This window comes from Tachysurus vachellii, chromosome 4 (genome assembly GCF_030014155.1).
Source record: "Tachysurus vachellii isolate PV-2020 chromosome 4, HZAU_Pvac_v1, whole genome shotgun sequence".
In the NCBI taxonomy this organism is placed as follows: domain Eukaryota; kingdom Metazoa; phylum Chordata; class Actinopteri; order Siluriformes; family Bagridae; genus Tachysurus; species Tachysurus vachellii.
This window is the reverse complement of record NC_083463.1, coordinates 27,750,640-27,766,163: the sequence shown is the minus strand read 5'-3', so window position 1 is coordinate 27,766,163 and position 15,524 is coordinate 27,750,640. Positions and strand designations below refer to the sequence as shown.

The 15,524-nt window shown below is 38.1% G+C and overlaps 1 protein-coding gene across 1 annotated transcript in view; it reads right to left on the bottom strand.

Moving 5' to 3' along the window:
• prkcaa (protein kinase C, alpha, a) overlaps nt 1-15,524 on the bottom strand; it is a 165,562-nt gene that overhangs the window by 92,329 nt on the left and 57,709 nt on the right. Inside the window, exon 3 of the mRNA XM_060868681.1 lies at nt 11,733-11,815. Within this exon, the coding sequence (XP_060724664.1) occupies nt 11,733-11,815 (83 nt within the window). The remainder of the gene's footprint in view (nt 1-11,732; nt 11,816-15,524) is intronic.

Below are 15,524 nucleotides of genomic sequence, written 5' to 3'. Positions count from 1 at the left end.
TTTTTAAAAAAATACAGTATGGTTGTGTGCGCTTTAGCTAATAAGCCCAGAATTGGCTAACATTGGATAGCCTGTGTGAACGAGAGGAGGAATGAAAGAGATTTTTTATTTATTTATTTTTTATTTTATTTTATTTATTTATTTATCATATACAGTAAACAACGCAGTAAACAATGTTTAAGCAAAATAATCGATGCTAATACTACAATGTGTGTTTTGCCTGAGGCGAGGAATAAAAGTTAGCTTAAAACAATGCTAATAATTCTAAATGTGTTAAGGATAATGCACAAACCTATGTGTCTAAGACAATAAGTGGAGTTTAGCTTAAAAATAGTGCGAATATTTAACATTAACAGTGTTTTGGCTAACAATCACTGGAGTTCGTTAAAATACAGCCCTTGTGACTGAGACAAGGAATCAAAGCTAAGTTTGGTGAGACTGCGTAACTAGAATATTAAGTCAAAGTTAGTATTCAAGGTAAAATAAAGGTGGCGAAAATCATTTAAAAGAAGGGAATGGAACTAGCACTAAAAGCTGCTAAAACCTGTTGATGAGATAGAGGAATCAATCATCTGGATGGATTTTGTGGTGATGTTGCATTTAATCTGTCTGTTTCCTTTACAAAAGGAGCTGCTCAGGCAAAAGAGCCTCATATCACATGATTTCTCCGGAGGCGCTCAGGTTTACTTTAACACAATTCTATCCGGCTGAGTGGCAAAGGCGCAAGCACGAACGCCTCATTACGGTCTAGTTACAACGTTAATGACAAGCGCTCCTGGGAAGTCTGGAGTGTGTGAAGGTATGTCATGAATAAGAAACTGTCAAGCGTGGATAAATCCATCAGTGTGGAGATGAAGGTAAAGTTAGTGATAAAAATAAATGACAACTTAAAGGAAATACGCTGACAGTCTTAGGGGAAAGTGTTAGTGAATTGAACCATAATGTTCAGCTTTATTCTATGATCAAACTGTTTACTCTATTTCTCTTGAAAATGTAAATGTTCTCAGATAGTCAGAGGTGATGTCACTCCAATAACATGCAAGCAGAAGCATTATCTAAGCTGAAAGGGTTTCTTTTCACTGGGGTCAGCACCGACATCAACAACATCTTCCAGACCCGTCACGCGGTGCACCGATGAGGCTAATGGACCGATAACAGAATCAACGAGGCATAGAGACCTTCAATTAGGAAACATGGTAGAGAGAGAGAGAGAGAGAGAGAGAGAGAGAGAGAGAGAGAGAGAGAGAGAGAGAGCGAGCAAGAGACCTTGATGGACAAGAACCAGTATAATTTAGTCACACTCCTGCTATGTTGTAACCTTGGTACACAAATACATTTCACACACACACACACACACACACACACACACACACACACACACACAGACACACACAGACACACACAGACACACACAGACACACACAGACACACACACACACACACACACACGCCCAAGGAGCAAATCTACCCATAATGGAGAAACAGCCATGCTACTGTACTGTATATGTCTTACAGTAAAAAACTTTGAACCTAAACATCATTCCACTGTAACTGAGGTGCGTGTTTTTTTGTTATTTAAGAAATAAAATCAATCCTTTCCTCCTAAAATTCATACACTAGTGCTATAGAGTATAGTGCATAGTGTAAGTGTAGTGTGTAGTATGCCATTTGAGAAGCTGCTATATTACAGACTTTCCCTCACCAGCCTCTTTCTGTTCTTTCCTATCTGTAGATTGTCTTGTAACAAAAAATGTAAACTCATCTCTACTGTATATACTGTAGTACAAACCACCGAAACTTAAGTTCATTTAAAAAATGGCACAAAGCAGAAAACTTTATTGAATCAAGTGCACACAAAACTAGTCTGAGCTGCTGTTGTGGAAAACAAATCAACAGCTTTTGACCAATCAGAATTGAAAAATGTGCAATTGGAAAAAAAAAATTAACCTCATTCAGTTTAAAGCACATTTAAAAGTCTCTCCCTGTTAAAGGTAAACATCGCTTGGCTAGTTGAGACTCGGTATGATAACACAGCTGTCTCTGACTGCTTTAAAAGTCTCACTGGGTTACAAGGAAATACATTGTGTGTTTTTTGTGTTTTTTTTAACACCTTTGGCCTGTTCATTTTCTCCACAATGTTCTTTCCAAAGGTTGCATCACTTAACAGATTCTTTTATTGAGCTGCTTTTACAGCTGGTGGTGAACAAGCTGGAGATATAAGCCTGGAGGAAGATAGTACATGGTGTTGTGAAGTCACTGCTCTTATAGCGACTGTCATCGTTGCGAGTTGTCCTGATATTTCAACCGTGTCTAAATATGTTGAAGGTAATCCTAGGTACCAGTTTTTTGGGGGGGAATATTTGAGTTTTATTAGAAAGTAAAGTTTTTAAAAGAAGAAGCCTATGTTTGTCACAAATACATATAGACTGAGGGTTATCAGTAGCAGCTTGTTGGTGAGGCTTGAACGTCACTTATTCAACCCAAAAAAAAAAACTAAGTGTGGAATGTTGAACACTTCATAGCTTCGTTGCTCACAGCTTTGCTTCAGTAGAGAAAAGGGGTTTGGGTGGCACTAAAAAATTCAAGATGGCTGAAAATTAACTCAAGTTTTGTTGTCTTTTTTCATTGGGAATTCTACGCATCAGTTTCTTTGCGAAATATTGAGTTCAGCTAGCAAGGGTAAGATTTCCTTTTAGAAGAAGAAGCCTTTATTTGTCATATATACATTCAGACAACACATTCTTCTTCACATATCACAGCTTGTTAGGAAGCAGAGTTCAAGGCACAGGGTTAGTCATGATACAGCACCCCTGGAAAAAAAAGGGGTTAAGGGCTTTGCTCAAGGGTCCAACAGTGGCAGCTTGGTGATGACGGTGCTTAGACCTCAGTAACCAAGACCCTTAACCTATAAGTCACTACTGTGCCATTTACCTACTTTTATAAAGGTGTCGTATGTCATTATGGACTTCTGACTCTGTTTCTAAAATTGGGTATCTTGAGGTAGTCTAGATATCAATATGTTTTTCCTTCATTCTGCCATGATCTGATTATAAACCCGATTCTCAATGCACCTCCACCACTGTTAATGTTTAAGGCAGAAAGAAAAATGCTGTACACTGCCTCTAGCAAATGCAACGCTGAACAAAAGCGTAGGTTTTCGCCGCTGGTGCACAGGCAGAAACGCTTAGCGCATTTGACCTGGTAATTCGCTTCGGCCTTTCCGAACGATGTGGAAACTTTGCCGCTTGCTTGAGGGTTTCTTTGTTGAGCAGGCAGGGAAAGGAACTTCAGCTCAAAATGGAAGTAAATTGCAAGTAAGTTTGTTCATTGGCAGGCTTCTTGTCCTCTTCTTTATGTCTTTTTAACAGAAACAACTTCAAAATGTACCCAACAAGATCACGGGTTCCTCCAAATCTTCAAATATGCTTGCTAGCTCGGCTAGTTTCTAATTCTTAGCATGTTCTAAGAATCAATATTTTCTCTGCCTTCTTTTCAAATTTAATCCCCTGAAAAAAAGCCATTGCTGATAGTCACGCTGTGACTTTAGCACAGCGTAGCTTACAGTAGAACAGCTTCCCAACAGGAAGAGCAGGAAGACAACGTGTGAACTGTTAGCAGCGTAAAACAGCTAATGAGGCTTCTAACAGGGGAGTGAGGTGAGAATGTACGCTGTCATCTGCAGCTAGTGAGAACGAGGTACTCATAACATCGCTCGCTTTGTTTTCTGGATCAGTGCAGGGATATCTGTTGTGCCATCAAAACACTGCAACTCATCAGCTTAATTTGGACAATGCTGAAGATATGAAATAGGCACATACTGTATCGATAACCCAGACATGTGAATGTGATTGTGCTGTATCATGGGATGGCTACCTATCCAGCATGGACACCTGGAATAGGCTTCAGGTTCCCCTTAACCAGTTGTAGGATAACTGGTAGAGAAAATGGATGACATTTGTTATCTACTGGGAAGTAATAAGAATTTATCCCAGCAAATGGATGAAAGAGGGGTTAAGATGCCAAGTAAAAACAATTAAGATGCCAAGGCTTCATTTAAGAGGTGTCTTTGCTTTATTATACTGTCATAATGAAAATTCTGCCTCCTCATACCACAGCAAATAAAGAGTTGGTTACATGGCCTTCACGCCAAGAACTGTCATGAGTCATAGTCCAGTCTGTAAGCTTTCGAGCCGTTTGAGCAAATGGAAATGAATGGAATGTCTCACCTCCTGGTCAAGTTTTTGGGCTATGTGGAGCAGAGTTGAGTGTTTGAAACATGCTTACTCAAATGTGAACTTTTTTGTGAGCATTAACTTTTAACACATAAGAGTAAAACATATGGCAATACAAGAATACGCAACCTATAGGTTGTGCTGGATCAAGTGCTATTCTGTGGTAGATTATGGTGATGTAATGGTATAAGATGGTTGACTATTCATTTAGTAATCATACTAACAATATTCTACACTCTTTTTGATTTCATTCATAAGTCATTGTATTAAGACATTACTTTTGTTGTTGCTCTTTTGGCTGCTCCCTGTTTGGGCTTACCGTCGTGGATCACATCGTCCATATATTACATTTGACACAGGTTTTACCCTGGATGCCCTTGCTGATGCAACCCTCACATTTTATCCAGGCTTGGGACCAGCACTGAGAGTTAAATCTTCAATGGCTAAGTTAACTCCTGCCTGGGACTCGAACCTGGCCCCTGTCGCTGGACTACCTGAATGCTATTCTCAGTCAGTATAAACAAATAAATTAGTTTTTCTTTGCATGTCTGACACAACAAAAAAGGACAAGTTCAATCAAGTCAGTAGTCTATAGACTCTACTAAAAAAAAAAACACCTTTTATACACCTTTACTTAAAGCGCTCTCCGAGGTGCGAGTTATGTACACCTGAATATATCTATTCCCCAAAATATAATATCTTTTTCCCCAAAACCTTTAGATTTATGTTGATGACTGAGTACAATTATCATAGACCTAAAGAGCACACTCATGACTTAAAGTCACAGTTTTATGTAAATGCACTATGCAGGGTATATTTCTCTAGTTCTGGTCTTACATAATGCCCTCTGTAGGCAAATCTCTAGCTATTTGGTTATTTTATAGCTTATTTCCTTAGGTGACTAGGAATACCAATGGAGTCATTAAACATAGACTCTTCAATTGAACATTGCAGAATTGCACCACAGGAACCTATTCGGTTAGAGCACATGACTAGCATCCTGATGGTTCAGCAGGACGTTACTGAAAGGCAAACATTTCTATTGACATAGATGGTTAAGAGCAATGTTTGGTCATGATATGATGTGTAACATATGTCATCATTTTACATCCAGATACCATAAATTACCTTAAATTAAGCAAACAAGCTAGTATGAGTAAACAAGCTAGTACGAGTAAACATCATCAAATAATCCCACAGCAATAATAACCTGTGGAACAGCCATACACACACTACACACACACTCTATCCTATCTCTGGTCTTATAATAAATGATCGTAATCAGCCTTTATTACAAAATGAGTACGAACTCAGGGATAAGCAGAGGTCTCATATCACCCCTGAGAGGACAATGTTGTTATTTTGGATATTAGAATATTGTGTATTTAGCATATTGTGTGTTTATTAGAATTAGAATTAGCACTGGACTGATAGGAAACAGTGACCGCAGTAGTGTCGATGCTTTCTGCAGCTCCATAGTGTGTCTGGTTCGATCCTAAGCTTGGATTGCAATCTAGTTCTAATATTTTTATCATTTTGTTTCTATGGCAACAACTTACAGAGGGACAGCCGCATATTTTGAAAAAATGCTGCTAATAATAATTTTGGAAGAACTCTGTTATGTTCTTCAAGTCATTCCTGAACATGTGAGAGAAGACACTGCCATTAGGTAATACCATTAACATGAAGGGATGTACTGGGTTTGCAGCACTGATTGAATGAATGCCAGGACCCAAGATTTCCCAGCAGAACATTGTCCACAGCACCACACTGCCTTTTTCCCCATTGCATCCTGATGCCTTTTCTTCCACAGGTTAGAGACACACACAAGCACAACAATGCACACGATGTAGAAGATAACGTGATCAGACCAGACCACCTTCTTCCATTGCTCCATGGTCCGGTTCTGATACTCAGGTGCACATTGTAGGTGCTTTCAGTGGTGGACTGCGTTCAGCATGGGCATTTTGACCATTCTGTGGCTACTCTGCCTCCTACACAACAATCTGTAACACACTGTGTGTTCTGACACCTTTCTATCACAGCCAGCTTGAACTTTTTCAGCAATTTGTGTGACAGTAGGCGCTTTGTAGGATCAGACCAGACGGGATTGCCTTCACTCCCAATACACATCAGTGAAGCCTGGATGTCCACAACCCTGTATGTGGTTCACTGGATTTACAAAGGGTTATACCCCATAAGACCTGATGTTCTGGTCTTGACCCAGTTGTCTCACCATCAACATTTTGGCCCTTGTCAAAGTTGCTCAATTACGCTTGCCTGTTTTTCATGCGTCCAACACATTGATGAATACTGACTGTTCATTTGCTATCTAATATAACTTATAATCATTACAAATGGCACTTGGAAACAAAAACAACAACAAACTGAAAACAGTGGCTCGGCAAAAACTAGACACAAGACCACAGGTTTATATAGGAAGGGTAATTGGGAAGACATAAGGGACAGTTGTGCAGAGGCAGGGAACAGATTAAGGATAGGGCGGGGCAAAAACACGTGATACACAAAACAACAACGCATGGAATGACGCATGGAACAGATAAACAAAAACCTGCCAGAGTGTCCCCCTAGTGTCCCGGCAGGGAATAGTCCCAGCCATTCCTGACAATATAATTAGCTTTGACAACAATTTAAAGGTTTCTTTGAGAAAGTAAGTGTAAGTACATATTATCGCTCGCTGAGTGTAGAACTCGTTTGTAAATCACAAGCATGTTTCCTAATGAGCTTTTTAGGTGTTTTATCAATGTGACCTCCACAGATGCTGATTAGTGGAACTCATCAAGTTGTTTAACTTATTGTGCTTTTGGACATCTGTCATATTATTCTGACACATTCTACATATCGTACATACTATGTTTCGTTTATTTATTAATGTAAACATCATGCTGTGGCTGACAACTCTGCGATCTGGGAATTTTAACTAACTAATGCAAAAAAATAAATAAATAAAATTCCCACAGTTATCATCACTAACTACAAAAACTCTCGGCTACCGTCTCACTCGTGTTCTCTCCCGCTCTTATGTTCCCCAGACATACATAATGCTATCACAACTGCTCCGCAATGAAGCAACAAAGTCAAGACAAAGTTTCCACGTTGCAAACTGAGCTTGATTTATGAGACATTATCGATTGGCTATCTTTAAAATTGCCAAGCAAATTCGATTCCTGCTCTGAAACACAAAGAACCTCATTACATCATCTAGAGAAAGCAAGACATTTTACTATTGACAGCTCAATCTCACATAAATATCTTTCAAGCAGGAGGATTATTGAGTGTTTTTTTTTTTCCTTTAAATTTTGACTTGCTTATTATGTCCAAGTCCTGTGTTTAAGTCCATAAAAGCATAACATTTCTTAGCCTGCCTTTTGCATGATCTGTAAGGTTTAACTAATATTTCTGAGGTAATTTATTTGTAAATTCAACATTCAGACAGATATACTTTACATATTCTTTATTGAAAAGATTTGCAGAGTTTTATTTTTTCCAAGCAAGACAATCTTTTCAATGGTTATCTAAAGTTAGCTACAGTAAATATGCTAAATTTGCGACTGTAGTCAATGTAGTGTTTAAAAACAACAGGATGTTATTTATCTGAACATAACTAATACTTGACAATTTTAACTAACTAATATACTAATATTTGACAACACCTAGCTTATTTCTCATATATAATCTAGTAATATGGTATATACGGATTACAATTTTTGCAACGCAAAACCAATTACATGTAAATTTCAGTCATTTATAGGACGTATAAATGGATTAGAGGGATTTTTCTTCCATGAATGGATGACTCTGTGCTGTGAGCACAAACTGCACAGTCATGCGAATGCGAATATTCCCAGCAATGCTTAATAAATAAATACACATTCCTGGTAGTTTTTTTTTTTTTTTTTAAGTAGGCAGGTGCCGCAACCTGCACGCACAACACAATCAATATTGCAAATCATCATCACCCTTGTGGGAGGAGGTCACCTAGGTAGGCAGTTGTGTATGTGCTTCTCAGAGAAATTGAAACGGCTGCATAAAAAACCCAGTCAGGTTGCCTTTGTTTGGTCATAATTCTACAATTAATTCTACTGTCATATTATAGAAAATATACCACACATACTGCTGAGACTGAGATGTAATATTATATGAAGATATCTATAAATATACCACAATGTTGTTGAATGCTCAAAATAGCAAATCCCAGGTTTATATTAATGCACTCGTTCTACATCAGAGTTGACACAGGGCTTTTTGTCTAAAAGTGTTGATATTGTTGAAAATTGTGTAGACTTGTTTATTTCATTTTGGGTTTTTTTTTTTGAAAGAGAACAGTCAGAGGTAAAGCTGGACAACAAAGGGTCTCCTGAGTCATGCGACAGTACTGTAATTATTCGTTCTGATCTAGTCTTAGGGTCACGAAAACAATTCCACATGATGTCACAGATGTCTGCGGATGAGAGCCAAAGAACCATATAGAAAGGTAGACTCTTTCTCACCTGTCAATCATAGCAACACTAGCCAATCGTTGGTGTCTATTGTATGATCTTGTGTATGTGGAAGAGGGCAGATATCTGAGGGTGTTGTGCAAGCCACAAAAGTTGATAGACAATGATGTTCATTTGTTTTAGCTTTACTGACCGTTTTTATGAGCTCAAGCAGTTGTAATAACAAGACGAAGGTCCAGTCTACTGTCTACTGGGCGGCGCGTCAACATAACAGGAAAATGTCTTAGAAATGTTCATGCATTGCCAGAGAAACAGTGAGCTCACCTACCAGTGGCTATAAGGGCTAATATAAAGTGATTAATGACTGGGCTGAACCAGTTGAACTCTAATTCAAACACAAAGGACCAAACCCAAGGGGTTATAAATCAGCGTTTCAGACAGCATGGTGCCCTGGGCAACAAATGCTAATAAAAGAAGAGAAAGTTTGGACACTAAGCATCTGAAAGTGTGTGTGCGTGTGTGTGTGCGCGTGTGTGTGTGTGTGTGTTAGCAGATCAAGGGTTAAACTGTACAGTTGCTAAATATAAAACATCAAGTATGTAGTTCCTCGGGTTACACCTGACAGGAGTAAGGATACTGAGCGCTACTGAGCACTGGGGAACACCACATACACACATAGTCTGGGTTGAGTTTCCTATTAGGAGAAAGAGGGGGTGGAGGATGCTATATCAAGCATTACATCATTTTAAGAGACAGACAGAGAGAGAGAGAGAGAGAGAGAGAGACCAAGACTCTAAGGCTCCAACCCTGTGGTCAGTTCCATTGTTTTCACGGCTACATTAACATCTTGTAAAATATTTATGGCCTGTTAGCTGCTGACTTATAATTCTTTCTGCTGTTGTATTTTGCTTTACTGTAGTGTTAAAATGAAGTAAAAAAAAAAAAAAAACATGAAAGAGACAGACAGAAAAAGAAAGACTTATTTGAATCTGCTGTTGAAGCCTGTTGTAAGGCTTGATCTACTAATATATCAATTCATTAGTCAGTTGCTAAACAAACCAAACAAAAATTCATAAGGGTTTCATATTTAGGGCAAAATAGCCACAGACACACACACACACACACCCAGCCGCACACACAGACACACACACACCCAGCCACACACACACACACACACACAGACTTTGTGCGTCATTGAAAGGAATCTCTGTAACACCACCTCTAACCTGTGGTATATGCACACTCATGAAATACAACTTTGTGCACCTAAGTCTACAGAATCAGTCTTTGCCCCTGTGCTGAGTATTTTGAGCACAAGTCTGAATGCCTAAATATGTATGCAGTCTAAATATTTAGTCATGACATGTGTAAGACTTCTGGTTTACCTACATAATAAGGTATCTGATAAAATGGCAATCCAGTGTATTTACACTGTATATATGCGTTAAAGTGTATAATACAGTATACAACATATAGACAGAACAGTTACACAATCAAAACAGAAGGAAAGACGGTGATAGACAAAAGCAGACGAATGTATACAGAGTGTGATACGGTCCCGTCAAATCGGACTCCACACATATGTGCCATAAATCAGCGGCATAAATTAACGAGGAAATATCAAGCTTGTTCACACACTTTATCAATGACACCTCGATACAAACAATTACAAGTTGTTTGGAGCTGGAGTGTGGAATACGGAATGTGACACTACCGTCTGAATTTATAATTTATTTATAATTTATTATGCAGAATTTGAACGGGTTCACTTTATATCATGGCTTCAATTTGGATACAGTTTTTGAAAACTATCGAAAATTTTAGCATAAGGAAGCAAACAGTGGCGAACGGATCAGTGTTCTTGTGCCTTAAGTATTCCAAAAACGTAGAGTTTTGTCAACTGAATTATACATTTAAAGAGCTGAACGGAAATAGATCCCACCAAACATTGTCAACTCCTGATTATTACAAACCCAAATTTGTCTAATTAAATAATTGCTTAGTATTTTCTATACCTTAATATAAAATCAGATTTGATCTTGAACCTGGTTGTAATACAAAGTACTTTGAATTTATTATTTTGAATTATTTTGAATTTATTTACTTAATTATTATAAAATGAAATCTGAAATTTCTCAAATTTATAAATATTAAATATTAAATATAAAATATTAAATATAAAATTTAACTGAAATGCTCAACACCTGATTATTATAAAATGGCATGAAATACAATTTCAATCATATAATTCAGCTACTTGTAAGTTCTTGCTTACAAAAAAAAAACAATAAATAGAAATAAAAGGATTAAATCAGAAATAAAAACTCTGATTACTAAATAATAAATTTTAAATATCTGTCCAAACCTAGAAGGCATAACATAAAATATATACGTGTTGCATGATTTAAAACTAAAGTATTATATTAAATATCCATAAAATACAAAATGGAGGTGGGTGTGGCCTAATATTCTAATGAGTTAGCTAATTGGTGTTCGTCTGTCTAAGACTCTCAGCCTTCAGCAGCATTCAAGCAGAACTAAACACAGGTTCGGCACAGATAACTTTTTTTTTCTTCTTTCCAACATTCTAACATTCATCCTTCATGCAGAGCAACAATACATGTAGTCACTGCAAAGTTGCCAATTAGTAACACTTTGTACTGCATATCATGTACACAAGAGATGACGTGAATAGAAAACTATCTTTAATTTAAGTCCCCAGTGTGTGGAAGTTTGAAACCCCACATAATGAACGTCGTGATTTGACAGCAGCTGTTACATCACCCGCTTGTTTCACCTCCTACTTTAAAAATGTTAGAAGTGCTTCACTTGCACAGCTGACAAAGGACTTTTATACAAAATGTCCTGATTATTTGGAAACTTTGTGTACTTCGTTTAAACATCATACACTTCGGTTACTTCCTGCATACATTATATAGCTCATTTAACACACTATACACTGTACAACATCTCCTGTGTTAATCAATCAGACACGGTTGATGAAGGGGATTGGTGCATTTCAGTACGGGCATGTACTCACGTCTGTATCGGGTCCTTTGTCCGCTCCGGGGCAGGAGAACGTGACGAACTCATGGCAACGCTTATGGACCACAAAACAGCACACTAAAAAGAGAGAGAGAGAGAGAGAGAGAGAGAGAGAGAGAGAGAGAGAGAGAGAGAGAGAGAGTTCAGTTAAGTCACAATTCACATCACATTTTCTGATAATGAATATTAATTATTCCCTCTAGCCCTTGGTTGATGGTTTGTGCTCATCAGCTTTCTTGTTATCCAAAGGCACAAAACTTTACACAAGATGCTCATCCTTAGAGCAGTCTATGATCCAGAGACTACACCAGAATTTGTTTAATAGTTCTAACCAAAACAATTCTCTGAACTTAAAAATTTGTCTTCAGTGACTAAAGGAAATCCACCCTTACTTCCATCCATTGTCTGTACCGGTCATGTGGAACTCAGGGCTCAGATTTAAAATTGGCCCCAACTGAGATTCCTTCATTCCTTAAATATGTTTATGACTCAATAAAAATATGTCTAGTATAAAGAATAACTATATAATTATAATAGAACATAAATAACAAAATGAACACAATACTCTCTCTCTCACACACACACACACCCACACACACACCCACACACACACACTATTACTTTGTATACCAGTCATGGGAACCTGGAATCTATCCCAGGAGACTCTGGGCACAAGGTGGGGGACACCCAGGATGGGATGCCAACACAATCGTACAAACCCCTTCACACACTACAGACAATTTAGAGATGCTATTCAGCAGCACAGGAAGAACTTGCCAATTTCACACACAGGGCAGATGCAGGAATCACACCCCCCAAACATGTCAACCACTAAGCCATCATGCCCCTGATAGAGAAAAAAAAATTCACCCAACACTGGATGTCCTACTAATCTTGATTATTTGAATGTTATTGGTCATCATATGTTTTCTTTTCTTTACATAGCCAGCAGTCCCACAGAGACCAACATGTAACCTCCAAGCATAATTTTAATCTTTAAACTAGAAGATTACTATACCAGATATTACATAAAGTGTAATAATTGTATGTACCAGATATTACATAAAGTGTTCCCACCTTTAACTGCTCCACATTGCACCATAAAAGTGCATGGGATATTTCTGAATGATTTTTTTTCCCTTATCCATTATACAGTACAAATATTATTATACAGTTTAGTCTATAACAGTAGCTGTTTACAACCAGAGGACCTGAGGGAAACCCAGGTGGACATGATAGTACACGCAAATACACAGATTTAAACTGGGCACAATCTTACTGTGAGACTCCTTCATGCCTTAAACATGTTTATGACCCTATAAACATTTTGCTAGTATAAAGAATCACTATATAATTTGAATTGTACATAATCACCTAAATGAACACAATCTATATTAACAGTGTGTCACAAGGTCAAAGCAACAAGCTGACCTAAAAACCATGGGGTCACTGTCAAACAGCCGAAACTGCTTTGAATTACTGAATTATTTCGAGTGACAAGATAAATTATGAATAACACACAACAGATAAAAATCGATTTTTTTCCAAAGTGGATGATTTTCATTTAACTGAAGTGGCAAGGATAATTTTCATGTAACCACACGGTCTAATGTGATATTCCATGTATTTAGCTATTTGGCAACAATTATATTATTTAAAAAAAATCATCAACCAATCAAAGAGCCAAAAATAACATCCAATGACGTTCCACAAGTGAAATCTGCATAGCAACATGTAGCAAGTAGCTGATTGGCTACTAGATTATTAAAGGTAGGGTCTCCGTTGTTTGAAAGCCAATGTTGACATTTGAAATCACCAAAACAAACACGCCCCTAACCCAAATGGGCCCCACTCGTGTATTGATAGCTCCGCCCACATTTACATACATAACCCAGGCAACTAAGGCCACGTTCACACTGCAGGTAAAAGTGGCCCAAATCTGATTTTTTTGGGGTCAAGTGACCAGGTCAGACTTCTTCAGGAGTAGTGTGAACACTCAAATCTTGCCCAGATCTGATTTTTTTCAAATCAGATTCAGACCACTTCCATATGTGGTCCTGAATCAGACCCAAATCTGATTTTTTCCAAATGTGGCCGCAGTGTGAACAACCAAGGCGGATTTGATGCGACTTTTACATCAATCTACATCGACATTCGTTACAATTATGTGCTGGCGAGTACGCACATAAACGTGACTACGCCTACAAAAAGGATCAAATAATCAAAAGTTGCCCTTGACATCCGAAAATTTTCAAAACACTGCCTCTCTGTGCTGCCGTTACACAAACAGAAAAACGAAAATGCTTACTTCCTCCATAACCTCACCAACTTTATCGCAACGGCGTGCTGCGTGTGACGTCATTGTTATTGTTCGTTTGCACATGCGGGTCAGTTCGAAACAGCAAACAGTTCACACTGGTATCTGATATAGGCCACATTTTAAAAGGTAATGTGAACAGCCAAACAAAAAAATCAGATCTGAACAAAATATCCGAATTGAGCATTAAGACTTGTGTGAACGTGGCCTAATGGAAAGAAATGTGTCTTTATCATAGCTGAAGGGAAGAACAATACGATTGCAGATAAACAAACAAGTAAAAATGACACACAAGCAGAATCATGAAAAGGACGGCATATATTAGTTCTGTGTAACAAAGCAAAACCAACGTTACTCACCTATCGAGAAGGAAGTCTTAAGTAAGCCTCAGCGTCTTAAGTAAAGTTGGCCGCATATTCACAGATTGGAGTTTCCTGAGTCAATAACTCCTGAGCTAAACGCTGTTACTACACAAAATGAGGTTGTAGCTGCCTCTCTACATTACTACGATAGAAAAGAGGTGTTATTTGTGTAGTAACAGCGTTTAGCTCAGGAGTTATTGACTCAGGAAACTCCAATCTGTGAATATGTGACCAACTTCCTGCTCCTTCAGTTCTCTCCAGCGCTGGAAAGCTGATCCTATATTAACACGTCCTACTTCTTACCTTATCGTAAGCCTTTCTTCGCTTTCTTTCTTTGTTTTTATCCTCCATGTCAGTGTTAAAACCGCTTTCTGCTAATGTCACACATGCGCACTGAACACTCTCTCCGCCCATATTGACAAGCCCCGCCCCTTTCTGCTCATTGGCTACACGTTAGTTTTGTTTTTGTTTAGTTTGTCGGCCCAGCTCAGTTTTCTGAAGCATTTTTCAAACAACGGAGACCTCACCTTTAAGACTTTCTTGATGATTTATTATGTTTTAATGATTTGAATCATCCAAATGTCCACTGTCTGGAAAAAAACACTGTATTTTTATAAACCTTTTATACCATGAACTTATACCATAAATCTTTTACTTCACCTACACTGGTGTATCAGTTCCTCATGATGGACTACACACAGGAAATAAAAATATTTTTATCAGCAGCCTTTAAAATTCCAAACCTTTTCATTACGTCTCACACCGCCTACAGCTTCACATCTTCAAGCTAACAAGTTTTACTGGGATGTTCCATATAGCACAGCTATAAACACATCAGCTTACTGACGTAAACCTGCTTGTTTAATCTGGCTGAAAGGTTTAATAGGCCCACAAGAGTCAAACGACTCATTATGATCTCCTCGAGATTTCCCTCGGTACGTTGGATTAATGGTTCAGGTGACAAAGAGCTGCCACTTTTTCAAAATCAATGCACTTTCAAGTCCACATTTTCCTCAAGGGGAAATTTCTGTCACTCATCTCTTATGGAATAATACAATACTACATTTTCTTGGCGTGCCGCTTGAAAAAAAAAGAAAAAAGGTGACAG